The sequence below is a fragment of the Lagopus muta genome, chromosome 14 (genome assembly GCF_023343835.1).
Source record: "Lagopus muta isolate bLagMut1 chromosome 14, bLagMut1 primary, whole genome shotgun sequence".
In the NCBI taxonomy this organism is placed as follows: domain Eukaryota; kingdom Metazoa; phylum Chordata; class Aves; order Galliformes; family Phasianidae; genus Lagopus; species Lagopus muta.
In genome coordinates, this window is record NC_064446.1 from 15,712,245 (window position 1) to 15,737,232 (window position 24,988).

A 24,988-nucleotide genomic window follows, 5' to 3' on the forward strand; every position below is an offset into this window, starting at 1 on the left:
CACACACACAAAGCTTTTTTTGGTTGTTTTAGTCTTCCAAAGTACTGTCGTCTTTACTCTTTCTGTTGACCTAAGACATCAAGGCATTTAATAGTCTGCCTATGCACAATGAAATCTTGTATATTGAACTATTAGTGAACAATCACTCTCTAAACCCAACTTTGAAATGCAGTAACTTGGAAATTACAGTCAGAATCAAGAAGGTTTTGTTTCTGCCCCTGTTGCTTCTGGCCATGGCAGAAAATGAGTGCTTCGTTCCTGCCTGAATAAAAAATGCCAGACAAATCAGCTGTAATGCAAAGCTTAACAAGCTCCACAAGCCAGTTGGCCGTGGCTCTAATAGGTCGACACAGTAATTGGGCTCTTTTCCCAAGCTGAATCTGTCATCTAAGTTCCTGCTGGCTGCAGAGTGCCGTGGTGCTGCACCCTGCGATTGGATGCCACAGTTATGTGGGCCAGAGGGATTAAGCAGCAGCTGTAGGGCTGTATGTTGGTTGATTTTTTCTTTCTCCTCTTGATTATCTTTTTGCAATCAGTGCTGCCAGTTGAGCCACAATGGTCTGTTCCGAGCTGCTCAGAGCTGCAGTGGCTGTAGTCCCAATGGTGGCTTCATCCTGACTGAAATGTCGTGTTCCTCACTGCCAACTGCTTGCTGCCCATTCTTTATTCTGAATTAACTGGATGTTTTTGCATTTGTCAACCAGAATAGTCTCCAGTTTTTGTTGATAATTATTCCTTAGCTTCTGCAGTAATTGCAGGCAAGCTAATGCTAGCATTTCTGGGACTCCTGCTCTTCATAAATTCCTGAATCAGAAATAATAATAATAATTGTTATAACAGAGAGCAATCTCTATGCAGGTCTGATGCAGCACGTTTTGCAGATCTTGGTGACTCTGCTAGCTGAAGTGGGCAGCTGATTAGAAATTTCATGTCAGCCTTACTTTTCTGAAAGGATTTCAGTAAATGATTTGGTCAAAGAAAAAAGAGACATGAGAAAAGAAAAACAAACAAAACAACCTTAAAGAAGAGCAGCTGCATGTTACTCTGCAGTGTGAGGATCTGCTCCATTGATGTCAGCAGTCACAAGGACACACGAGCAAGCACTGTCCTGGCCAGTAGTCTAAAAGAAGGAAGTGACTTGGGAAAGTTTGTTTCTGCAATTAGCTTTCTTATGGCTGTAAGCACGGAGTGCTCTAATGCATCATAAGGAGGAAAGGGGGCTGTCAGAGCCACTGAAGCAGCCTGCTTCCTTAGCAGCTGAGACCTTCCCCTGGGAAGCTGGAGGCAAAAAAGTGGTTTGTTGTTGTCTGTCAGAATAAATGAAATTATGCAGTAACCAGGATTGCCTAAAAGCTGTTTGTCTGGGACAAAAGGTGAACTGCTTTTGTCTGTGGCAAACCTGTGAACTGTTAGTTTCTGTTATTCCCTTGTCACTCCTGAACTACTGAGAAATCAGTTTGTGGTGAGGATTTGCTTTTGTCACCTCGAGTCTGGCGACTTGTGCTGCTGCTCAGCAGAATGCAGCTCAGAAGGGCGTAGAAAAGCACCGCAGTGCCTGTGATTGCATCTACTGATCTGTGGATGAATGCATTTTTTTCATACATGAAATCTCAGGCGGTGATGTATCCTGACTCTCCAGGTACGTATACTTCATCTTCACAATCTGTTACATGGAGTTAAAGTAACTGATTTGATTGAGTTGCCACCTGAGTGCCTTTGCAAGGATGTGAGATTCTTTCCTTTTGCTTTAGGAAAAAGAGTGCTAAAATTAAGACGGGATACAAAAGGGAACACATCAACATGGGCTGCGACATGGATTTTGATATCGCCGGTCCTTCGATACGTGGAGCCCTGGTGCTTGGCTACGAGGGCTGGTTGGCAGGTTACCAAATGACTTTTGAGACAGCAAAGTCTAGAGTGACCCAGAGCAATTTTGCTGTTGGCTACAAGACCAATGAGTTCCAGCTTCACACTAATGTGTAAGTATTGGAGGATGGGCATTCAAAAGAATTTAAGAGGATTTTGACACTTCCAGAACAGTGATGGGGCAGAGTTTCAAAGCTGGAAAAGAGGGAGAGGTGGCTCTGACATTGCTTCTTCATTTGGGATGGCAAGCTGAGTTTTACAGTTGCATTAGCTTTCCACGTGTATGTGGGTGCATCTATAGTCCATCCTTCTGACACACAGTGACACACAGTGACTTCTGAAATCTCTTAGTGAAATCATAAAACAAGTGGGTTTCAAAAATATTGTTCAGGAATGTTGAAATAAAAGCAGTGCCTCCCTTTTGCACACGTAGAAATTGAATAACTATAGTGGTTTGATCTCTGGAAGAAGGAATTTATGACAGGATAAGAGGATGACAGTAACAGAAAAAGGGGATCCAGTGGAAGAGATATGGACTGGCTTCATTTCAAGATTGGAAGGGATAGGATTGGAAAGTTTGCTTTAGTATTGCAACTCCTGGTAATCTATACATCTATACACAAGCATTTGTGTTTTCTGAACGTTTGTGCAGAGAGAAACCAGGATTAAATTCCTCAAATGCAGTTTTTGTGCCTTCTGTTTCTCTTAAAAAAAAAAAAAAAAAAGCAATTAATGTCTTTAATAAGACAGGCTTTTTAAAATTATTATTATTTATTATTATTATTTTTAAGATTAGGCAATCCCTACTCCACCCCCTTTACCACTCCCTTGAGTAACTGCATATTTTGCATGTAGCAGAGCTGTTGCAGGCTGTTCCCATTTCAGGGCTGAACAACCGTTCTGCTTTCCTGGAGCTGCTGCTTCAAAGGCTTTCTGTTCTGTCTCATGCTGTTTTGCAGAGATCTGTTTTAGGAAGCTGCTTTACAGAACAATTGAACCTTCACAGCCCAGGCAGCGTGTTTGAAGGACTGCCAAAGCACTGAAATGTGGGCAGAAACTTTCATCACACCAATACAAGGGGTCCCCTCCACTCAGCAGTTATGAACTATTCCTTCAAGCATGATGGCTTCCGACTTTGTTACACTGTAGTAGTTCAAAACATTGTATTATTGGCTTTTGCTATAAAACGCAGTAATTGCTATTAGTCCTGATTAAAGCAACAGCAGAAAATGACATCAGAGCATTACAGTGGGGGCTGAGCCCCTGCTGCTGTTCCTTGGATCCCCGAGGGTCTGTTATCAGGTCACTGTTACTATGAGTGGATGATGAATGATCTTCAGAGGATGCCTCGTTTCCTTGTTTAGCATTCATACTAAATGCAAATGTGACATGAACAGAAAGCTTTATTATTGATGTTAATGGCTTAGCTGGGTGCTGATGGCATGTTTCAACTTTGAAGCGTGTAAAATCCAGGAAACTGTCCTGTTTGGAATTTGCATGACTGGCGTGCTGGGTCCTTATATCAGGGCATCAAAAGGATGCTGTGGCATGGGAGATGAATGAAGAAGGTGGGGCTTGAGGCATCGCCTTCTGCTCTGCCTGCTTCACAGAGCAGCCAGGGGCCTGAGCAAGTTGCTTTCCTTAATGGTGCCTTAATATCTGCATTTCCATAGAGGGGTAATGTTTTTGATCTATGTATGAAAAGTGTTATTACGATTACTAGAATTAAAAAGAGCTTTGATTTTTATTTTTAAACTTTAAAATAATGTAATAATTCATGATAACTAAAGGGAGGCAGGGCTGGATAATTTCTAGTTTTAAATATGATTTTCCTCACTCTTGGAGCTTAGCTCAGACCGCCCCCCCCAATGTTGCAGGTCAAGACAGAGCTGTATGGGAACCTTGCACAAAATCTGCCTGTGTAACCAGCTCTCCTCAGTCCTTTTTAATTCCTCTTTTTCTTGAGAGCCAAGCACACGCAGTTATATGTGAGCTTCAGTCTTATCTGAAGTAAGTATTGTAGCCTTTTATTGGAAGAATTGCTCTGACAGTTTAAAAAGCTGCTGCTATTGCTTCGACCTTGAACTAGGCTATCACTGTGCAACTGCTATGACCTCATGTGCACTGTGCCAAACAGGTACAAGTGGAAAGGTTCTAAGGCTGCTTTGTAAAATCACTGACGGTTTGCTGTTGTCCAATAATTGAAGCCCATTTATTTTAAGTTAGAAATAATAATAGGTATTTATCTGCAAAGATCTTGTGGTGTAGAGCTGTGCTGTGTCCTCTGTTAAGAAAATGAGTTACAATGGACGTTCAGATGCTCGCTTGTTTAGAGGGAATGCAGTGCTTACACAAATTATTGTTTTTGTCATCTGGGTGCTGTAAGGTTTTGCACTCCATTTTCCCCTTTTTATTCCCTCTGTGTCCCTGGTGTAAGCAGTAACTGGAAGTTCTGCTGCTCGGTAGCCAGACTGTGGGCGGTGGATGCTGTGGGTGGCTGCAGCTCTCTGCAAACCCAAACGAGTTTCGTTTCAGTTTCAAGTCCAGAGACTTCTATAATGCAGACATACCACAAAGGCCATTACATGTGGTATTCATTTGTAAGAGCTGACGGACTCGGGAATTAAATTGGCACCTTCACTTGTGATGCAGTTCATCTGTGCCAGGTAAAAGCACGCTGTGATGGAGGTGCAGCCTCTTCTGGGCACCAGGAAGGTGCATGTTTGGGAATGCAGTTATTTCATAGAGAATAATAAATGTTTTTTCTACAAAGATTCCTGTCTACAGAGCAGGGAAAATGGGAGGCTGTCATCATTATCATTAATTTATTTTTGATAGTTTCTCGTGGTTGGTTTTTTTTTTTTTTTTTTCATACATTGCTTGTTGAAATATGGTAACCTTCAATGAATTTATGCATTTAAAAATGACTTCATAACCAATCTGGCCAAAATCTTTGTTGTTACCGAGAGATTAAATGAGTGAATGTTCTCCAAATAGAGATCTAACTGGAGGGGAAAAAAAAAGATTGCTTTGGGATACAGTTTAAACCTCAGCTGCTGTGTTCCTTCCAGGAATGATGGAACAGAATTTGGAGGCTCCATTTACCAGAAGGTGAATGATAAACTGGAAACTGCTGTGAATCTTGCTTGGACAGCTGGTAACAGCAACACTCGCTTTGGAATAGCAGCCAAGTATCAGATTGACCCAGATGCCTCTTTCTCTGTGAGTGCCATACATTTATAAGCATTTGAAAGTAGCTTCTTGTAGTGGAAATGTGAAGCAACTTTACATCAATGAGTAGAGTAGTTTTGGGGCAATTCCATGGCATGTGCCAACTCTATTGCCAATTCGATTGGCACACGCCTCCACTTGTCTCCCTTTTGGCCACATGAGAGCACAATTATTGGATTCCCCTTGAAACTGATACAGAATGTTTTATCATATTTATTGGGCACTGTTTTGAGAAATTTTCAGTCCACCAAATGTGGTCAACAAAAGCACAGTTTACGGTGACTACAGATGCATTGATTTTGGATTTAAGTTACAGCAAAAGTTAACTCCAGATTATTTTGTGTGTGTGTGATTTGAAGCGTGAAATTGTTGATGCATTTAAAAGGCATTACTTAATTTGTGGGAAGGGTTTTGAAGAAAGACAACAAATTCTTGACATGTGGTATTTTTCTCCATTAAGGCTAAAGTGAACAATTCTAGCCTGATCGGACTGGGATACACTCAGACTTTAAAGCCAGGTAAGTCTATGCAGAAGGAATTCAGAGATCAGTAAATAGTATTTCAGTCTTGAAATAGCAGAGAGGCTTTGTGCAACAGTATGTGGTTGGTTTTGTAACACTGCTGTTCTGTATGGCAACCCAGTGGTGAACTTTTCCACAGACTGCTCTGTTAGTTTGGGATGCCTGTTGGAACCAGAATTGCTTGACCAACAACCACTGACCATCAGATACTCTTTTGTAGACACCAAGTCCTGTCACTGAGTTTCTTTGCTTGAAAATGTGACGTTCCCATGGGCTGCTGGTCCAGGAAGAAGGCAGTCTTACAGCTGCCCAAGTGGTTTTCATGTAGTCTAAAAAATCTGCTGCCAGGATACCAAGCAGGTTGAATGCTACATCAGACGTGACTCAGGGCTTTTCATCCCAGTGTTTTAAAGAGGTGTAGAAAGGTGAATAAGTGTCAAGGTGCCAGTTTTTCATTATACCTGAGTCTAAAATTAGATTCATCTGAAGGCCGCCAGCGGTGAACCCACTGAGAGCTTTAGTTATTTGGAAGGATAAAAAGTCAACTGTGTCACTGTGGTTTGTTTTATCCTAAGTTTGAGAATTCAGAAAGATTTAATATTTGCAGACTGTTTGAAGAAGTCCAGACGTTACGTGGCTAGCTGCCAAATCACACGAATGCAGCCACTCGGCAAATTACAGCAACACAGATCCTGCAGTTACTGAATGTAAAGCTCATTCCAAGTTTTAACTTGTCTTTCCTCTCGCTTCTATTTGCAGGTATCAAGCTGACATTGTCAGCTTTGTTGGATGGCAAGAATGTCAATGCAGGTGGTCACAAACTTGGTGTAGGATTGGAATTTGAAGCATAAGAAGAGATTTTACAATCGTTAATTTGAAAATACAGCATAGCTACCTTCAAAATATAGTGTACCTTTCAATGTTGTATGTCTGGGATGCAAGTAATGCTTATCAGTCCTGCTAGTCCTGGTTAAAGACAGCTAAGCTTTAAAATGATGTTTCAGAAATGGAGACAAAAAGCATTCTAAGAAGTCTGAATTCCAGGCTTTTATTTTTTTCTGTTTTGGGATGTTATTGCCCATCTTATCTGTCAGCTGCCATGTGATAGCAAACAGGAAGGTGATATTACCTTTACGAACATACTGACTGCACAAGGAATATGTTAGTGTGATACAAGAACTGTTATGTCGAGAATTGCAGACCACTGCTGTACTGTTAATTCCTTATGCAAAACGTTCTGGCACTTAAGGCCTCAATTCACTGTGGAATGTGCAAACTTGCCTGAAAAAAAGGGATTATTTTTTTTGTTCTGATGGATGTTTCACAACTGGTTTGTCTCATTTGGTTCTTCTACACCTACAGCTGTCTCCAGAACGCTTTAGGTTGTCTACTTTGTGTAACTGCTGCCGAGAAGGTTTGATGTGACTCAGCCAATACTACTTGTCCTGTGCTGTGGTTCCTTTCCCTTGCACTGAATGGAAAGCTTGTAAGACAGGGCCATAATCAGGGAAGAGTGTTTGTAACTGCAATCACATAGTTGCATCACTAAATTCAAAATGGACTTTTGTTTTATTACCACTTTTTTTTAGCAACTAAATGGGTACATTTTTAGAGTCTTCCATTTTGTGTGGAAATAGACCCCAAAGTGCTGTACCTGACACTACTGAAACTGGATACAGAAAAACCAAACCCAACTTGAATAAAATATTGAAATATCACCTTTTACTTTGACTTTGTGTATGAACTGTGGCGATGATTTTGTACTGTTTCTTTGGATCTGCAGGGAAATTGTCAGCAGTTCAGTGCTTTCTTTGGTGGCACACGTTAAAGAACTCAGAAAATACATGAATTAAAAATCAGGAGAATCACCAAAAAATACAGAGTATGAGAGGAGGAATGAACCCCAGCTGTTTGGTCTTCACAGTTGTCATTTTTTCTAATGCATTAAGAAAAACAAGGGCTCTTTTCACCTTCTCGGACTTTCTGCCCAATCTTGGCTGCCTTGCATGAAAGCTGACCTGTGCCTGTGTGGAATGGCTCCCACCATTCAGACATGATAATACGGTTCTATCGCCTGTGAACAGATGGGTGAAGCAACAGGCAGATGCTTCAGGGATAACCAGGAGTTACTGAGGGCGCTGTTAAAATGCCTCCTGAAATGCTCGTCAGGGTTGGGGCGTCAACCCCCAGCTGCCGTGGTTGTCATTAGGGATAATGGCGGTTATTTCTCTCCTGTTAAAGTCCATAAATCCGTCTGGCGTTTCTAGGGGCAGCGCGGGCCCCGCAGAGCTTGCGCCCGGCCTCCATCCTCCAGCTGAGGCCAGGGCAAGCCCTGCTCCCCCGTCAGTGCCGCGCTCCGCCACTCCCCGCTGCGACAGCCTGACCGCCTCGGGACCGCGCTCCCCACAGCGCATGCGCGTCGCTTTCCGCCCAGGCGCACGCGCGGCGGTTTCACGTCCGGCGCGCGGGCCTTCATTCCTGCGCATGCGCGCCGCCCTCCCTGCGTGGGGGCGGTGCTGTCGCCACGTCCGTGGGAGTGCCCGGCAAGATGGCGGCCGCCGGCGACGCGCGCTCCTTGGCGGGCCGCGCGCTCTGCCTCGTCTTTCTGTGCGGCTGGGCCATGGCGGCGCGCGGCCTGCAGACCTCCGGTGAGCTCGGCAGGGGGTGGGCGGGCCCCGGTGGCGGCGGCGGCTGTGTGGGGGCGAGGCGGTGCTGAGGGCGGACGCCCGGCCGTGGTTCGTTGTTTTTCTTCTTCATCACATTCACGTTCAGCACATTTCGGCCTAAAAATCGGCCTGGTTCCACTCGACCCGCCGGCGGCGGCGTCCGCTCCGTGCTCCCGCCGTTACTGCTTTCTTGACTGTTGTCTTCCCGTGTGCCGCCCGCTTTCTGTGCTGTGCCGTTAACCCCGCTCCGTGCCCGCTTCTGCTTCTCTCCCGGCTGTTCTTCATACGTAGCTCGCTCCGAAAATTCTGCCTCCCGTTTATTTCCGCGGAAACCACCGCAGATATTCCAAAAGCAGCAGTTCTTCCCCGCAGCCACCACCGTTAGCTGTGCGTTTTTGCCAGTGATGAACGAGGAGCTGCACGTGCCACAACTGCAGCAATGGAGGTGGCTGCGGTGCCCGCTGGGTGCTCTGTGATCACAGCCGGGTTGGGATCCAGGAACGCTTGTCAGGCAGCAGGGAATGCTGGTGGGTGGGAAGGTCGGACCTTTACTGCCTCACCACCACCATCTGCCTCTGGTGGCTTGGGCTGACATCATAAAATAGAGGCGTGACCTTTGGAGCTGCATTCATAAAGTTTGTATTGTTCTGCTGTTGATTCTTAGTTTGGTCTCTTGAACCTGCAGGCCAGCTTTACCAATAAGGTGTGTTTCAAAGGCAGTGAATTGCTGTTTGTTTTAGGTGAGCTACTGCTTGGGTGGTGAAGAGAGCATCTGAAGGACAGAACAGCGCTGTTCTGCACCTGTGGTTCCTTTCCTGCCCCAGTGCTGCAGTGTCCCCACAGCTGCTCTGCCTGGCTGATGGGTGGGGAATAATGGAGGAGGTGGCTCAGGGTGTGGAACAGAAAACTGTAGGAAACGAACAGTTTTTAGTTCCAGAAGCCACCTTGCTTCCTAAGAAGTAAATTTCCCTGGAAGTGAGTTGTAACCCTGTCAGATATTTTTACAAGCAGTGTTTGCTAGTTTGTCTGTCACCACAATTAAACATTAATATCTGTTTCTGAAGATAAGGCATCTCTGGGGCCAGGCACCATGTCTAATGTCATCAGACAGTGTTGTGTAACTGCAAACAATGCAGCCACCCATTATAGTGCCAAATAGTTTTGAGTGGATATCATCAATTAGTGCTGGTGCTAAGCTTGCCACTCCTGTTAAAGAGCCAACATTTTTCAGGAATAAGAGGAAGTTATTCCTTCTTGCTCGTTTGTGATCAGAATAAGGTGGATAAAATAAAGCGGTGTTCTTTGCTTTGCTGATCAGGTCCTTAATAGCATGTATATTTTAATTTGATGCAAGTGACCTTCCAAAGAACTAACTGAATGTGACTATATTAGGGCTCTGACATCACAGTCCGGAGGTGTGGAGGTGTTACTGGGCAGTTGTTGACATGCCTTACTATGGGAAAGGTACAAAGAATCTGTATCTGCTTCCCTTCTGCTCTTCCTTCTGGTTGAGCACTTAGATGAGAAATGTTTGTGAATTGTTCTCTTCATTTCCCTATCTAATGAAAGAAGCAGAATTTGGAGAGAGAGAGGGATGTTCATCAGAATTACTTAGTTCAGAAGTTGGAGTATTTGTAGAGAGATTCTTCTTTCTTTTCTGAATGAGAGTCAAATAGTAATAACTAAATAATTTGCATCCAGTGTATTTTCTTGTCTCTGTGAAGTTTTAAATTGAATAAATTGATAACACTGATCTGTCTGCTGAAACCCAACTAGCTATAAATGTGAGACTTTCCTTGCAGCTGCCTTTCCTCATATTTATCTCCACGTATGCAATTAGCTGGTTTGATTCGTGGGAGGAGAGAAGAGTTCCCTAAGCTTGTCTTCTACAAGAACTGAACAGTTAATGGTGATGTTCTGGTTTGGACTAATAATTTCTGCAGCAATGGCAAGTGTTTAAAGAGCTGATTTGGAGCTTAAGGCTTGAGAAGCCATCATATCTGGTTCACGTGGTATGAGTGAGTCTTCTCTGTTCCGTGATTAAAGGGTATGGAAAAGGTGCCATACAAACAAGCAGTGTTGTAACTGATCCTCTGTATCTATATGCATACATGAATGACATGATTCAGCATCCCCTGAATAATATTTTACTTGTGAGTACCTTGACACAAGCAGTTGGCTCAGTGCTTCATTTCTAGAACCTGTAACTTTCTGGTGAGGCAGGGAGCACTTAATGGAAGTCTTGTTCCTTGTTCTTGTAAATAAAGTTAGACGTGCCAAAAATACAAGGCGAGTGTGGTTCTCCAATTGGGAGGCCTGCTGAGATTCTAAAATATTTCTTCACTTTTAAGGTGCCTCCTTGATTTGGATCTGGGAATTTATAACTAGCCTTTTTTTTTTTTTTTTTAATTCTAAAAAGAAATAAACAGAAAAGAGCAAACAGGTCAGGTTTACAGAGTGTTACTTCCTGATTCAGGTCTCCCTGGTGATGAACAGCTGTGGTTGTAGGGAAAATGGTGACCAAGTGATCAGGTCTGTACAAATCTACAAGGGGAGCGAAGACACATCTCTGACCTTCCAAGGGAAATGAGCATGTGAATTTGGCACACGTGTCCAATAGGAGTTATTATATAACTCAGGTTATTGCTCTTGTCTCACTTAAGGCTTCTCTTTTGAATTTGCTGAAGTGCAGGATTCTGTATTTCTGTGGATGAATTTGAAAAGGTTTGTGGCATGAAATCTATCCTGCCTGTCTTTGTAAGATTTCATCTCTGTGCCTGCAGTAATTTCTGATTATAGTTGAAGTTAGTGCCTCGTCCTTAATATTGACTGTTTCTCATCCCTTTCTCAGATGCTGCAAGAACAGAACTGGTTCAAAATATTTCTTCTGGAAATGAGAATGAGACCCTGAGCAGCTCCCAAAATTTGACAGACAACTGGCAGAGTGTAACCCCAACAAAAAAGGAGGCAAGCCCCACGACAGCTAAAATCAGTTCTGTCACCGTAGGAAAACCATCCACAGCAAAAGAGGATTCTGTGCCGTATGTTCCTCGTGTGGTGACTGTTAGTCCTGTATCTCAGGTGGATGTTGATGCTTCTGAGGATACTAAAATTGAGGAGGAAGACCTTCTGACAGATTTGAAAGATGCACTGAATAGTTCACCGCCCGTAGAAAAAGAGATTCTGGATTCAGATGGGGATGACTATGATACTTTTGAAATGACATCAAATTCCAGGTACAACCCAGACCTCCTCGAAATGCCAGAAGATGATGATTCTGACACCATCAGCAATTACAACGAGGAGATCAAGTCGCTGGATGAAAAGATCAAATATGTGTCTGTCTCTGGGTTGGAAGAAGAAGAGGACAGCCATTTCTTTTTTCACCTGGTTATAGTTGCCTTCTTAGTAGCTGTTGTTTATGTCACCTATCACAATAAGAGGAAAGTAAGTGTGCTTTGAAAGGTGGAGAGAATTGACTTTTGAAACCAAGTCGTATTGCTTTCTGAGCTGTTTCAGAGGAGGAGCTTAGCTTTTTGGAAAATGAAATCTTTGGTCACTTATCTTAGTTGTGCCACCAATGTGCAGACCATTACTGTCATTTTTATCTCTATAGTGAAAATGAATTTGAATCAAGCATTTTAGATGGGAAAATGAAATGGTAGCATTGATAATCAGTTCGTGTTGAACGCTGGCAGTGTGTATGACTGAGTTCCAGCCGTGGGAGCTGAGCGAAGTAGCGTGAAGGTGATTTTGGTATTGCACAGGATTATAAACAGTGCATGCACCACACTGATGCTACACAAATATCTGTACTGAAGGAATGATGGGCCGAGTGCTGAGTGCTGTGTTTTGCCAAACTGCAACTGAATTTGTCAGCATTTGATGGCATTGATGCTGTGAAAATGTCTGACTCTGGTGCTGTGTTTTATGGCAGCAGTAATATTGTTGCCAGGATAACTGGGCAGTGCTGTGGTGTGAATACAGTTGTTAAGCTGGCTGTCAAAACCAAAATGCTTCTCCATAGCACAACGTAAATTTGGGCTTCTTTTTCTTTCAGATCTTCTTACTGGTCCAGAGCCGAAGATGGAGGGATGGGCTGTGCTCCAGAACAGTAGAATATCATCGTTTGGATCAAAACGTCAACGAAGCAATGCCTTCTCTGAAAATTACTAATGACTACGTATTTTGAAAGCACTGTGATTTCAGTTTGCTCAACTTATCACTCTTTGCCTGCCTAGTCATGTAATGATACCCAGGTATTCTAAACATGCCACTTGTGCTGAAGTGAGAAGTAGTCTCTTGGAGCTGGGTGCTTTTGAGATTAAACCTCGTGCAGGATCAAGGGCACACGTGTCTGCTACTTTGGTCAGATTTTAGATCAGCTGTAGAGGTGCAGTTTAACAATTAGTGCCGTTTCCATTCGTTAAGCTTCTTCATTTCTGTCTGGAGCAATCTTAATACCAATCCAAAAAAAAAGCATAAAATATTTTAGGTCTAATAAATTAATGAGTTTGGCATCACTAAATCAAATTAATATCTCTTTGCTAATCACTTATGGCTCATGAATCTTGCTATATTGCAAACTTAAAATACAATTGCTTTTTCCCATGCTCAAATTCTGATGCTGCAGATCTTTCATCTTGTCTTTTTTGGTTCTGTTCTTGCTTTGCATAGCTTGATCCTATTCTAGGCAGAATAGCTGGTATGTCAGCTTTGTAATTTCTGCATTTCTCACGCAGCAAATCATTTAAAAATAATTATGTAGAAAGCATTTGATTTCAGAAGTTACTTATTGCAAAATGTTCCTGATCTGTGAGAAGGTGTGCAGCTTTGTGACTGTCCCACTGATAGTAACGACTATTGCATTTTCTTTTGGAATTAATGAATGGGAAATAAGCCTTGTTCAATAAACTGACCTGAAAGAGAGGTAGTTGACAGGCTTCCAATACAGCAAAGCTTTCTGTTGAATTTTAAATCCGTTGGGGGAAAAAAGGTCTGTGGCTTGGTCTGCTATCAACAGGAGTGGGCTGAGAGAGTAAGAATGCTGTGTTTTGTTGTTATTCTGACCCAGGTAACAGGCAGATGGAAATAGCAGTGTGGGACTGCAGGTCTGCAGCCAGCAACTCTCCTACTTACACAGCAGTGTGAGGCAAGTTAGCGGTACGGTAGGGTGGTCTGTTCTGTTTGAACCTTGTCTTTTCTACTTCCATTATTTATGTTTCCATGAGTTGTAAAATATAAAATCATAGTTTTCTGTACATTCTGTCGGTGATTTTGTTTTCAAGTTGGTAAATATGTAAATAACGACGGGGCAGAACCCATAACTAATGGCTGGGTGCTGAAACAGTGATGTACCATTTTGGGAAAAAAGGAAAGATTCACAGCTGTTGGCTGAGGAGCCCAAGGGCACAGTGCTGCCTTAGAAATGAAGTGCTGCAAGCAGTGATTTGCTTTGTTTTCATAACCGCCAGAAAGTAAAGTACAGGCAGAAATATCCCCAGAACTTTTCTTGCAGTATTTTTGATCATATTTGGACTTGTATCTCTTAGTATTTTTGAATAAGGTTTTTAAAATAAATGACAATAAGAAGTTTGTGTTTTGTTTTGTTTTAATCTTATCTATTTCACTGCTTTTATACAATACCTTATGACAGCGAGCTTGCTTCAACTTGGGATCAGGCAGCATATCCAGAGTCAAATTTTGTTACTGGTGACATTGCTCTGTGCTGGGGCACTTGTGTTCCTTCCAGGGGAGCCTCTCACAGCTCTAACCTGGAGTCACTCACCCAACCTGCTTCTTTGCAGTTTGCTTTGCTGCCACTGCAGTGTATTTTGCAGTGCTCTTCTGTGACAGCACTCACCCCACAGCTTTAGTGCCGAGAGTTGCATCTGCCTGTGTTTAGGCCACCTTGGCTGTACTGCTGAAGGTAATGCATTCTCTTTTGTTAAGGCCCTTTATCTGTCTTTGCTGAACGTGCTCATGCCTGTGGTGCCCTTTGAGGAGAAAATCCCATCTCAAGCCTTGTGCTCCTGCCACTCGTTTCAGTACAGAAGTCTTTTTGTTCAGCTGACCCATAGGCGATGGTGAAGCCGTGCTCACACGTGTTCTGTAGCAGTGTGCAGCTAGCCATGCTTCCCTCCAAGCACTTCAGATGAAGAGCTGCTCTTTGCTTGCTCTGGCTATTTTGCACATTGTCTCACAGGTAAGAGAGAATTTTCTTTTAAATCTGCATTTTGTTAGTAAGGCTCTTTCTTTACCGATGACACTGAGGGAAGCTATTCTGAGTGGTTTTAAATTATAGGCAATTAACATTCATCTGAAATCCTTCTTCAAACAGTTCAAAGTTCTTCAAACAGTGAGTTTCATTTGAGGTTGTCTGAACAGATGCATTCCTGGGATGCTCACGTATTATAAGTGCTTGGGGCTCCACGGGGCTGCTGGTGGCTGCATGAAGCTGCCCCAGCTGATAGGCTCAGTGCTGTGATGGTACTGGAGCAGAAAGTTTGTGGATGCATCTCAGCTAATCAATTGACATAATGATGTTGGTGGAATATCACTGTGTATGGGAACTGCTGAGTCCTGGCCTGAAGCACCGATGGAGAACCTGGGGAAGGACCTGGGAGCACAGGTGAAGGCAGTTCAGCTGTGATTGGAAGGGCTGCAGCCTGGCTGCCCCTCTCAGACCCCATTTAAAGGCTGACAGGCAGTGGGGAAGGATCCCTTCCTGGAGCTCTCTCCTTGGTGAAGCTTCCCCTGCAAACCTGGAATCTTCTGATATGGTGAGCAGTTTTCTTCCTTTCTAGCACCTCTCTATCGTGTTGGTCCTTTGTCATCACACCTTTGTTGTAACACCTTTCCCCTCGTGTTGATCTGCCCAGTTGCTACACAAGGAAATCTTTTCATTCACAATAACCCTTGGAGTGCTGCCCATGCAGGGGAAGCACCTCGATGAATTGTCTGGGTGGCTCGATGTGCTGCTTCCTAATAGCACCAATAAAAGGGGAAAGGTTTAACGTGATCCAATTCTGTAAGGGCTGCAGTCCCACCAGGAGAGTGGGCTGTTTGTCATCCCTGGTGCAATAAAAGAGCCATTTGCTGATGAGGTAATCAGGGCTCAACTACTGCTTTTTAATTTCTTTAATTGAATTTGCTTGTGGAGAATTAAGAGCAGGCAATGAAAAATGCATAAGGTGCTGAGATCAAATAGAGGAAAAAGCGAACAGATTTATGTCGGATGTTGCCAACAAGAAATGTCTGATGAGTTCCTTCACTGCGGAAAGGGAACTTTCTCACGTTAGGGTGAATTATGGCTTCCATCTGTATTCTGATAAAAGGCATAAAATAGTGGTGAAGAGCTTTCTGATTTAACTTCTCGAGGGGAAGGTTGAGGCTCTGTTTACGTAGGTTCTCATTAGTTGGGTTCTGTGGAATGTAGGAAGAAACAACGAGTGGGATTGTTTAAACAGATGATACATTTCACTTTTACTATCCAGGAAAAAAGCTCCTTTAAAATAGCTTGATTTTCCTACAGCTCACAGCATCCAGCCGTCCTCAGCTGCTGGGGAGCAGAGCGAGGTTTTGTCTAAGCTGGGTGCTGAGAGTTATGGGGGACGAAGGGGATGGAAGGTGCGGGGTTCCTACAGCGCTGCAGAAACAGCGGGAAGGGAAACGGGCCGCTTTGATTCCCCTCGCGCAGGTTGAGCAGAAGAGGAGCGCCGCGAAGGGAGCGGGCGTCCAGCACGGCGCGAGGCGGCTGCAACGGTGGGCGGGAAGTTTGAAAGCTGCTCCTGATTCAGGAAACGTGCAGGGAGAAGCGAGGGAGAGCGGCGGGCGCGCGGGGTCCTGAGCTCCTGCGTCGCCAGATGGGCCGCGCTGTGGCCGCCCGTCTGTCGGTCCATTTGTCCGTCCGTCCCCACGCCGTGCATCCCTGCCCCTAAAGGTAGGTGTGTGCTCAGCCCGGGGTTTGCTCTTTTAACCTTTTTCCTAGTTTGGTTTTTAGTCGCCCTGTTACACTGAACCGCCCTGCTGTGCAGCTAGAGCAGAGCCGAGCTGGCCCGAAGTAATCGTCTCTTTCAGGGTGGAGATGGGATGTTCGTCTTGCAGCAGCAGCAAGCTTAATTTGGCTGCTTTAAAGCTGTAATCAAATTCTCGCATAAAGCCAGCCCCCAAACGAGCATTTGATACGATGAGAGTCTGAGTGAATGGCTGCTTGCTGAGGTATCAGCACGACGATGAGTTCTGTTGCTGCAGGCCAGGCTGGCCGGCTGCTTTGAGCTTTCTTTTCACAGAATCACAGAATGGCCGGGTTGGAAGGGACCCCAAGGATCACGAATCTCCAACCTGCTTTTGCTTAGGGCTCGCTCCTTGCGTTGTGTTCTTGGGGTGCAGGAGGTTTGGGATGCTGCCGTGCGTGTGGTCCCAAAATATCACAGCTCCCAAACCAAAGCTGCGTTCCTGTAGTGCTGAGGGTCGTTATGGTTGTGCTAAACCCTCGTGTAAGGCAGGCAGAGCAGCGATCCTCGGGGCCATGGATTCCAATGCCACAAAGCAGCGGAGCTAATGGCGTCCTTCCTGAGCCTTTTCTTTCCCAATCACTCTTTAAGGAGCCCAGGACGCTCTTTTTGTTAAACTTTTCTAATGCAGAGCACGCAAACGTCCTCGCCAACAAAAATGGTTCATTTCAGAACTTCTCAGCTTCGCTGTTTGCAATATACCTAATTAGAAAGAGAAGAATGAGATTTTTCTCTAATTGGTCTTTAAATCATTATCAAAATCATTTAGTAATCTCCTTAAACTTATTTTTAATTACAAGGCCTATTACCTTATAAAGTTATTAACTGAAAATCACTAATCTCGGCGATTTCCTCTCCTTATTAAAACGAAACTACAAAGGTCGTGTTATCCTTATTGAGGTGCATTCATTACTAAATATTAAATGATAGCGGATCTACTCTACACAAAGCTGTAAATCACGTTGAAATGTATGCAAGGAAGAGGCAATGGTTACATCCTCCACATAACCGCCCCTCTGCACGGGGGAACAGCGGGCAGAATATTCTGGGATGCCTCCAGGGCTCAGCTTCCTGCGTTATGGCAGATATTAAGGACTCACTTCAGGATGTCCCTGTTAAGGTTAACTTGCACTCAGCCTTAATGCTTCTGATAAATTCCCATATTTAATTATCGCGGGGTGATCTCTGGAGCTGTCATCGCTGGGGCAAGGGGCAACAAGGGAATCTTTCTTATGGTGCATAAGCTTTGGGGTTGCTGTGTGGGTCCGGCAGCCCGTTCCGTCGGGCTCAGCTCCTCAGGGCATTTCCCCGCGTGGCCACCAGGGGGCGCTGCAGCCGCGCCGATGCCCGCCCGGAGCTTCCCGAGCGACTCGTGGCTCTCACACTTCACACGTTAGTTCGTCTGTAACTGTTTCACTCTTGTGCGACACAGCAAAATAACCTCCAACTCCAACATCGCGGCTGTCGAACTCTCAGGAAACGTTTTCTCGACCCAGCGTGCGTTCGTGCTGTAGGACAAGAGGAAAGCGTGGGCATAAGGCACCAACCTGCCCAGAAGTCCCTGTGTGGGAATGGAGAAGTGGCTGCAAAGCAAAATGATGCTAACTGTGGCGGTATCAGGTGATGAATGTTACCTGAGAGCACCTCACCTTTCCCATAGCAATACCCAAACGAGTGCCACGTGTGAGTGCACGGGGATTTAGGGAGGCTGCCTGGGCTTAACAGACCTCTGTATTCATGCTGCCAATGCCCGTTTCTTTGTTGTGTTTGGTGTCTGAAAAGTGGTTGCTTTGTGTCTGTAAGTAATTAACTCACCTAATTACGTGCCTGTGTGGCACAGCTGAGCAAACTGTTGCACTCCGGGCTGCTCCATGCAGTGATTAATGTCTGCAGTCAGCTGTAGTTTCCAGCAGCAGTGCTGGAGCCAATTGCTGGGGGTCAGGGAATGACCATAACCCACCATTAGGAGCCCCCACACCTCCTGATTCCTGTCCTTCTTTCTTTCTCTGTTAGTGCTGCTCTTTGGGCACAGAGCTGGAGCCCGAGGGGGAAGCACCTGTGGCAGAGGTGGTTGCTCATTAAGAAAATGGCATTGAGACTTTGGGATAAGTTGGAGCTGATGTTGGGGCTCAGCAGTGGCACAGGGGTGGGCACTGGACCACGGTGGCTGCAGTGCTGCCTCAGGTACCTGATCATGCTGTGTGGGAGTAGAGAAGTTCTGAACTGACTTCAGGAGATCCCTGTATTAGTTTAATATAAGAGCTGTAGCTCCTTTAGGGCTGCATGGTGTGGTGCTTCCTGGGGTAAAGTCACGTGAAGCTCCTCAGGTTCTGCTGTTAATAGCAATAAAGGGTAAGGATGCTACCAGAGCTCCCCACTCATCTGCCTGTGGTGCTATCAAACAACCTGGCACAGGCTGAGCTCGGATGGATGGGCACGAGTGGGAATAACAGCTGCAGCATTCAGTGCACTGAGATGAACGGTGCTGCACTTTGCCTTCTTGGTGCCCCGGCTGCTGTCTTAATTCCCTCTGCTCATAACTGCAGACAGATGCTTGGCTAATTGAGGGCTGAGGTTGCAGAGGTGATGGTCCGATCTGTGCTGCTGTTTCTCAAGCTGGATTGCACCTTGCTTCACAAACAATCCCACCCGTTTGGTGCAACAAAAAACACTGAAGGGAAAATAAAAAGCCTCAATTAAACTGAGCACCTCGTGCAGCACTGTGAATAAAATCAGTTCCTGTTGGAACAGTGGCAGCTGTGCTGGAGGTGCAGGGAGGGCTCACGGTGCTCTTCAGCCCTCCCTGTGTTGCTTTGGGTTGGGGGTCTGCAAAGGATGAGGAGGAAAGCAGGGACGTGCTGTGAGAAACTGAGGCCCCACTGGGGGGGCTGCAGGATGGGGGAAATGCCACTGCTTCTCCAGAACCTCCATTGCAAAGCACAGCCCAAAGCAGCCCCACTCACAGCCCCCCCGGCTGCTCACACCGGTGCAGCAGCAGTGAAGGCTTCTGAGTAAAGCAGCGAGGTTCTGTATTTCAGAGCAAGATTATCTTGAAATATTTACTATAGAGGTGTTGATGGAAGCAGCATGTTTGTGTCAGAGCGTCTGACTGACACGTTGGTTTTCAAATAACCCTTTGCTCCTGAGATACTTAAAAGCTTTTCTAAACATATTCTCGCATCTCTGGGGGGATAATCTTGCTGGTTTCAGATCTGCTCTGCTAAAGGCTGCCTTTTTGCTTGTGAGTGAGAATATTTGAATGTCACCATTTGTTCTGTTTGGTGAAGGGGACTCTCCCAGGTTTTTCTGCAGATGTTTACTGTTTGTTGTGCAAATCAGTGGTCGGAGGTTTGCAACAAAAATGAGAGATGCAATGTATCACATATTGCTGTCAAACCTGGAAAAAACAAATAAACCCAGGGCCCAAACCCTCTGCTGTTTTCTTCTGTTGAAGGCACATGAAAGCCCATTGCTTCCAGCAGAACATTGACCCCGAGATGAAAGTGTGAGAGTGAGTGGTTCTCAGAGTTACTGCAGTTGCTACAAATCCTTGGATGCAGCAATTGCAACGTGAGACACCCGGGTGTCAGAGGAGAGATGGGAAATGTCTGCCATCTAAAGAGAGCCTTGTGACAACGTGAGGTGACCCAAGCAGTGGGAAGCAGAACATCTGGAGACAGAAGAGAGCATCTGCAGCCACAGCATCTTGCTCTGCAGCTGGCTGGGCTGGGTGCTGCCATTGGGGATCACATGAAGTTCTGCTCTCATTCCACAGCCCAATGACTGTGTGGTGTTTCCCTGCTCTGCTCTTTGCACAGAAACAGAGGTTGCATGGCCCAGTCCCCACTGCCCCAGTGTTGGGATTATGGGAACCTGTGGCGCTAGAATTTGAATCTTCCTTTTCATTTATTCTAACAAATTTTAGAGCTTTCTCTGTGAACTCCAATCTCTTATTTACTTTAAGCAGATTAACTCTTTATAAATAAAGATAAGAGAATTACAAAAGCTCTGGAGAAGGTCAGGCTGTGTGGGGATATGCTGTGCAGGAGCCCTGCCAGCCCAGTGACACGCTTCATTCGGTGCCATGTGAAGGACAAAGCTCTCCTTGCTTTGCAGGACGCTCGCCTGCAGCCCTGGGCTGTAAAGGGCCACGGCCTTCCCTCATTATTTCCCATTTCTGTGCCCAGTGATGGCCATCGGGGCACGGTGTGCTGTTGTGCACCTCAGGCTGCTTACAGCAGCACAGCTGTGTGTTACAGAGGGAAAGGAGATGCTGCTAATGCAGGCGTGTGTTCTCCAGTCCATCCACACAAGTGTCCTCTCTGACTGTAAGGCTTTGAATCCCAGTTGGCCACTGGTATGTGCTGTGAACGTGTTTATTGCTGATTGATAGCAATGCGATAGGCAGAACGTGCATGCAATAAAGCGTGGCTAGCTTTCAGCTGCTGTTGGCAAAATGCTTGATTTGGTTCAGACTGATCTCCACAGACCATCTCTGCTGGGGATGGGCTCTTGGGTGCTGTCTGAGCTGCAGTCACAATAGTGGGGCTGAAGCTGTGTCAGACTGCAGAGCTGCACATCCGTGGTGCTGCCTGCAAAGCGACACCGAGCATTTCCTTGTGGCTCTATGATTTCCTGTGAATAATTGTATTACAGTGCTGTCTACAAGCTTAAACCCAGCACAGAGCTGTGATGTGCTGCAGATGCTTTCACACCATGGGAAGTAGTGAAGCTGAGCTGACAGGGTGCTGCTTATATGAGGAAAGGTTGGGGGATCTGGGCTTGTTTAGCTTTGAGAAGACTGTGGGGGACCTCATTGCGGCCTTCCAGTACTTGAAGGGAGTGTATAAACAGGAGGGGGAACGGCTGTTTGTGAGGGTGGACAGTGATAGGACAAGGGGGAATGGATTTAAACTGAGACAGGGGAGGTTTAGGTTGGATATGAGGAGGAAGATTTTCATCCAGAGGGTGGTGAGGCACTGGAACAGGTTGCCTAAGGAGGCTGTGGATGCCCCATCCCTGCAGGTGTTCAAGGCCAGGCTGGATGTGGCTCTGGGCAGCCTGTTCTGCTGGTTGGTGACCTGCACACAGGTTGGAACTGGATGAACATTGTGCTCCTTTGCAACCCAGGCCGTTCTGTGATTCTTGGTGATTTTCTCACAAGCATTGCAGGGCTCTCTGGTCGGCAAAACATGGCAAGAGTTCACCTCCCTGCCTCTGGCTGTGGTGTCTGTGTAGCAGTTTGTATTTCTGGGGTGGTTGCAGCAGCTGATTTACACTCAGGCAGCTTAATCTTAAAAGGAAAGAGATTAACACTTCTGTGGCAGCACCGTTGGCAAGGAATAGCACACCCCTTGTCGAGAAGATCATCATTGCTGTAACTAATTAACGCAGCATGCTTAATTGCTTTGTGCAATTGAGGGTGGAGTTCCATTTTACCTCCAGTTAGATGGAGATGGAGCAGGGAGCTTTGGCATCCCTTGCATGCAGTGACTGGCTGTGTGCAGAGTTCAGCATCCAATTAGTTTATTTTCTTTTAATTTTTGAACGGATGGGCTGCCTGGCTGTATGGTTATCAGAATGGATCTGTAATGCAGGCTACCCAAATATTTGGAAGATGAATCTCAACAGCCCTTTGGCTTTCTCCAACCTGCAGTAAGGGGCCTGGGTCTGGAGCCTGCAATTATTTTCCCTTGGTTGAACACTGAGAATATTTAATTGCCTGAAAGCTGTGATATCTGTCAATCACGTGTTGCCTCAGATTTGAGGCTGAAAGGGCACAGTGATTCCTGAAGACTTGTTATTAAAGGAAATTACTGGTACAGCTGGCTCAGATATTGCTAAGAAACAAGATTATAGATGGGTAACGTTACCATGGAAAGCCAAATGCTTTAATCATAGCCCAGCACCTGGCAATAGAATTTTGAAAGCCACGCTACCACAAAACGTAACAAAACCTGTGTGTCAGGCAGGGATCTGAATATCAGCAGGCACTGAGGGAACTGCTGAATGGCTGAAGTGGCTGTGGGGTTTGCAGCCCCAGCACTGAGTTCTGGCGTCTGTCTTGCACGTGTTTTACATGTGGGTAAATATGTGCAGAGCTTCACAGGGCCAATGAAGAATTGAACCCCGTGGGAGGATGAACACAGAACTGTCAGTTTTACAGAAGGTGAGAAATGTGTGTGGGGAGGACTTTGCCCTGTGAGGCTGTGGGTTGGTTCCTGTTCACAGCTGTTGGGTGCACCTTATGTCTGACCTCATTTGGAAGCTGTTAGCTGTGACATGGGCTGCCCTCAGCCCAGAACTGTCCCAAAATTGGATGAGCGGCAAGAAATAGCAATGGCAAATCACTGCTGTGAGTTGGTGGGACTCAGTGGAGGAAAGGCTGCGTGGGACTTAGTAGAAGGTGGCTGCATCCAGTGAATGAATACGTCTGGTCCTTTAATTGCTGGAAAGTTTTCAGGCTGAGCACCTGATGGAGCTGTAGGCGTCCCTGATCATTGCAGGGCAGTTGGGCCAGATGGTCTTCAATGGTCCCTTGTAACTGAAACCATTCTATGACTATGACGAAAGAATTCATTTGCCAGCAGTGACTTACACCAGAGTCTTTGCTCCTCTTTTTCCTCCAGGGAGCAACTGAAGGAGGAGGATGAGTCCTTTGCTCAAAGCAGACATTAGAACTCAGTGTTCAGGCACAGGGTGTTGAGATGTCAGGGTCATGTTTTAGGGCATGAAGGCACCGCAGTGGGCAGCAGCCAAAGGCGTGGGCCAGGACAGTCTGCCTGGTTCTAGTGGAAAGAAGGCCAATATCCAGGATCTGAATGTGTGCAGAAACACAATGCCAGCAGTCTCAGGTCTGTTCAGAACAGCTGAAATAGTCTCAAATGCCCAAATTTCTCTCATAGCTGGGATTAGTTGGGTCTTACCATCCTCTGTGACTCGGGCTGAACTAAGCAGCAATCAACTCATTTGGGGTTTCCTCCTGTTGTGGGAAGGACTCGCCTGGACATTTCATTATAGCCAGTGGGAACCAAATGTAAATTATACGTTTAAAAAATGGAACCGATAAAAAATGAGGAGATTTAAATAGGAAAATGGCACATAGCAGTCAGATTTAAAGCCAGCTGGAGGTTATGTAGTGGCAATGAGCTTAGGAGAGCCAAAAAGAAAGCCCTGGGACATAATAGAGCTGATTTGTTATGGGTACATAGCTGAAATAATAATAATAAAATTCGATTCTGCCTGTTGCCACATTCCCTCCCCGTGATCTCATAACGTTAATAAGATTGTAATGAAATGCTGGCAAGTTTTGGCCTCAGTCATAAAACTTGAAGGGCACGCTCTGGTCTTCCCCACCTGAATGTCACAGGACAATGCCTCTCCAAGCTGCAGGCCAATATTAGTTTCTTCTCATGCAATCAAGTTATGAATATTTTGATGCATGTTCTCTTCAGCAGGATTTAGTGCCTGAACTGTGTTGGTGATGAGATAATACCTTGCTTTCCCCTTCTCTGTCTGTGCATAAAGAACAAGCATTATGGAACACAGCAAGGAGGTGAGCCTGGTGCAAGCAGAACTTTCTGATCGTGCTCCTGTGAAGGAAGCCTGCTGCTCAGGCCTGCCTGCAGACGTGCTGACACACAATGAATACCTGCCAACAATTTTCGTGATGGAAAAAGATATTAATCTGTTTTCGCAGAAGACATTTCTTGGTCCATTAGCACTGGGTCAGTGCTTTTCCTGAGCTCCCAGTGTCTGGGAAACAAAATGAGAGGAGTTTGCAAATGCATCTGCGTGGAAGTTGGTGTAAAGGAAATGGGGGTAAATTCCTTTTAAGAGGTTTATTTGGTCTCTGAGCTCAGATTCACAACTCAGTGACATTAGCAAACAAGTGATATTTTTAATCACTCCTTTTGCTGCTGAGTTTGCAGAGATGCCCTCATACCTCTGCACACAGAGGCTGTGTGAGATGCTGGGGTCTGACACAAGCTCTGCCTTGTCATTGCCAGCTATGCTTTCCATCATATGCCTTCCCAGCCTCGCTCTGCCAACAGCACTGAGTGTTGCCATAGAAATTCCAGCTGTGTGGGTTTATGCTTGTGCAAAGTTTGTGAGCTGGTGGCATTACAGCTTCAGAGACACCTTAAACATCTCTCCTGCTGCTTTCCTCTTCCTTTTTCACTTTCTGCCCATTCTCCCTCACCCCCTTATTTAAAACAAAATAACCTCCCACTTTTCTCTCTGCTACTGACCTGTGGACTTATTCTTAGACAAAGGATCTGGGCCTCCTGGGCAGAGGAATTTGTTGGTAAAGTCAAAAGGAATGAAATTGGCACCATATCCCACTACATAAGCACTTAGCAGTGATTCAGGTTTGCTGTTAATAGTAGGTAAATGGAAGTCACTTTTCCTCTCCTCCCCATAGATAAGAGTAAATGTTAACTTGTTACACCATTGGTAGCACGTCCGGTACTATTCAGGCATGGCAGAGGAAAGGAAAATGTGGGATTTGGGAATACCCAGGGCAAAACTGGAGCTCAGCTGACGAATGTTGTCCAAGGGTGCTGCATTTAGTTTTCAGTACCTGTGTAATATTATCTCCAGCAGAATTTCTGTCTTTTTTGACCAGCTGATCCCTGGTGAGGCTGTGGGAGCTGCGTTGCAGGGAGGTTTGCTGCTGCACAGCTGA

The 24,988-nt window shown here is 45.4% G+C and overlaps 2 protein-coding genes and 1 long non-coding RNA gene across 5 annotated transcripts in view; all 3 read left to right on the plus strand.

The window, feature by feature from the left end:
- VDAC1 (voltage dependent anion channel 1) overlaps positions 1-7,336 on the plus strand; it is a 31,223-nt gene extending 23,887 nt beyond the window's left edge. For all 3 annotated transcript variants that reach the window (XM_048960292.1, XM_048960289.1, XM_048960290.1), the window contains exons 6-9: positions 1,752-1,979; positions 4,938-5,088; positions 5,558-5,615; positions 6,378-7,336. In XM_048960292.1, the coding sequence (XP_048816249.1) occupies positions 1,752-1,979; positions 4,938-5,088; positions 5,558-5,615; positions 6,378-6,469 (529 nt within the window). In that variant the 3' untranslated portion in view covers positions 6,470-7,336. The remainder of the gene's footprint in view (positions 1-1,751; positions 1,980-4,937; positions 5,089-5,557; positions 5,616-6,377) is intronic.
- A 773-nt stretch (positions 7,337-8,109) lies between these two features.
- On the plus strand, positions 8,110-13,879 carry C14H5orf15 (chromosome 14 C5orf15 homolog). Its single transcript, XM_048960293.1, has 3 exons — positions 8,110-8,266; positions 11,136-11,731; positions 12,345-13,879. The coding sequence occupies exons 1-3, from the start codon at positions 8,167-8,169 to the stop codon at positions 12,474-12,476; spliced, it is 828 nt and encodes a 275-aa protein (XP_048816250.1). The 5' UTR covers positions 8,110-8,166; the 3' UTR covers positions 12,477-13,879.
- Positions 13,880-15,017: 1,138 nt separating this feature from the next.
- Positions 15,018-20,625, plus strand: LOC125700068 (uncharacterized). Its single transcript, XR_007379770.1, has 3 exons — positions 15,018-15,066; positions 15,984-16,226; positions 19,754-20,625. It is a non-coding gene; the product is annotated as an uncharacterized LOC125700068 (long non-coding RNA).
- Positions 20,626-24,988: the final 4,363 nt, after the last annotated feature.

Bases quoted from the DNA above. Each gene is read 5' to 3' on its own strand.
- C14H5orf15 (XM_048960293.1), top strand. From the start codon at position 8,167: ATGGCGGCCGCCGGCGACGCGCGCTCCTTGGCGGGCCGCGCGCTCTGC. The intron at 8,267-11,135 runs GTGAGCTCGGCA...TCCCTTTCTCAG, and splicing joins GCGCGGCCTGCAGACCTCCG to ATGCTGCAAGAACAGAACTG. The intron at 11,732-12,344 runs GTAAGTGTGCTT...TTTTTCTTTCAG, and splicing joins CCTATCACAATAAGAGGAAA to ATCTTCTTACTGGTCCAGAG.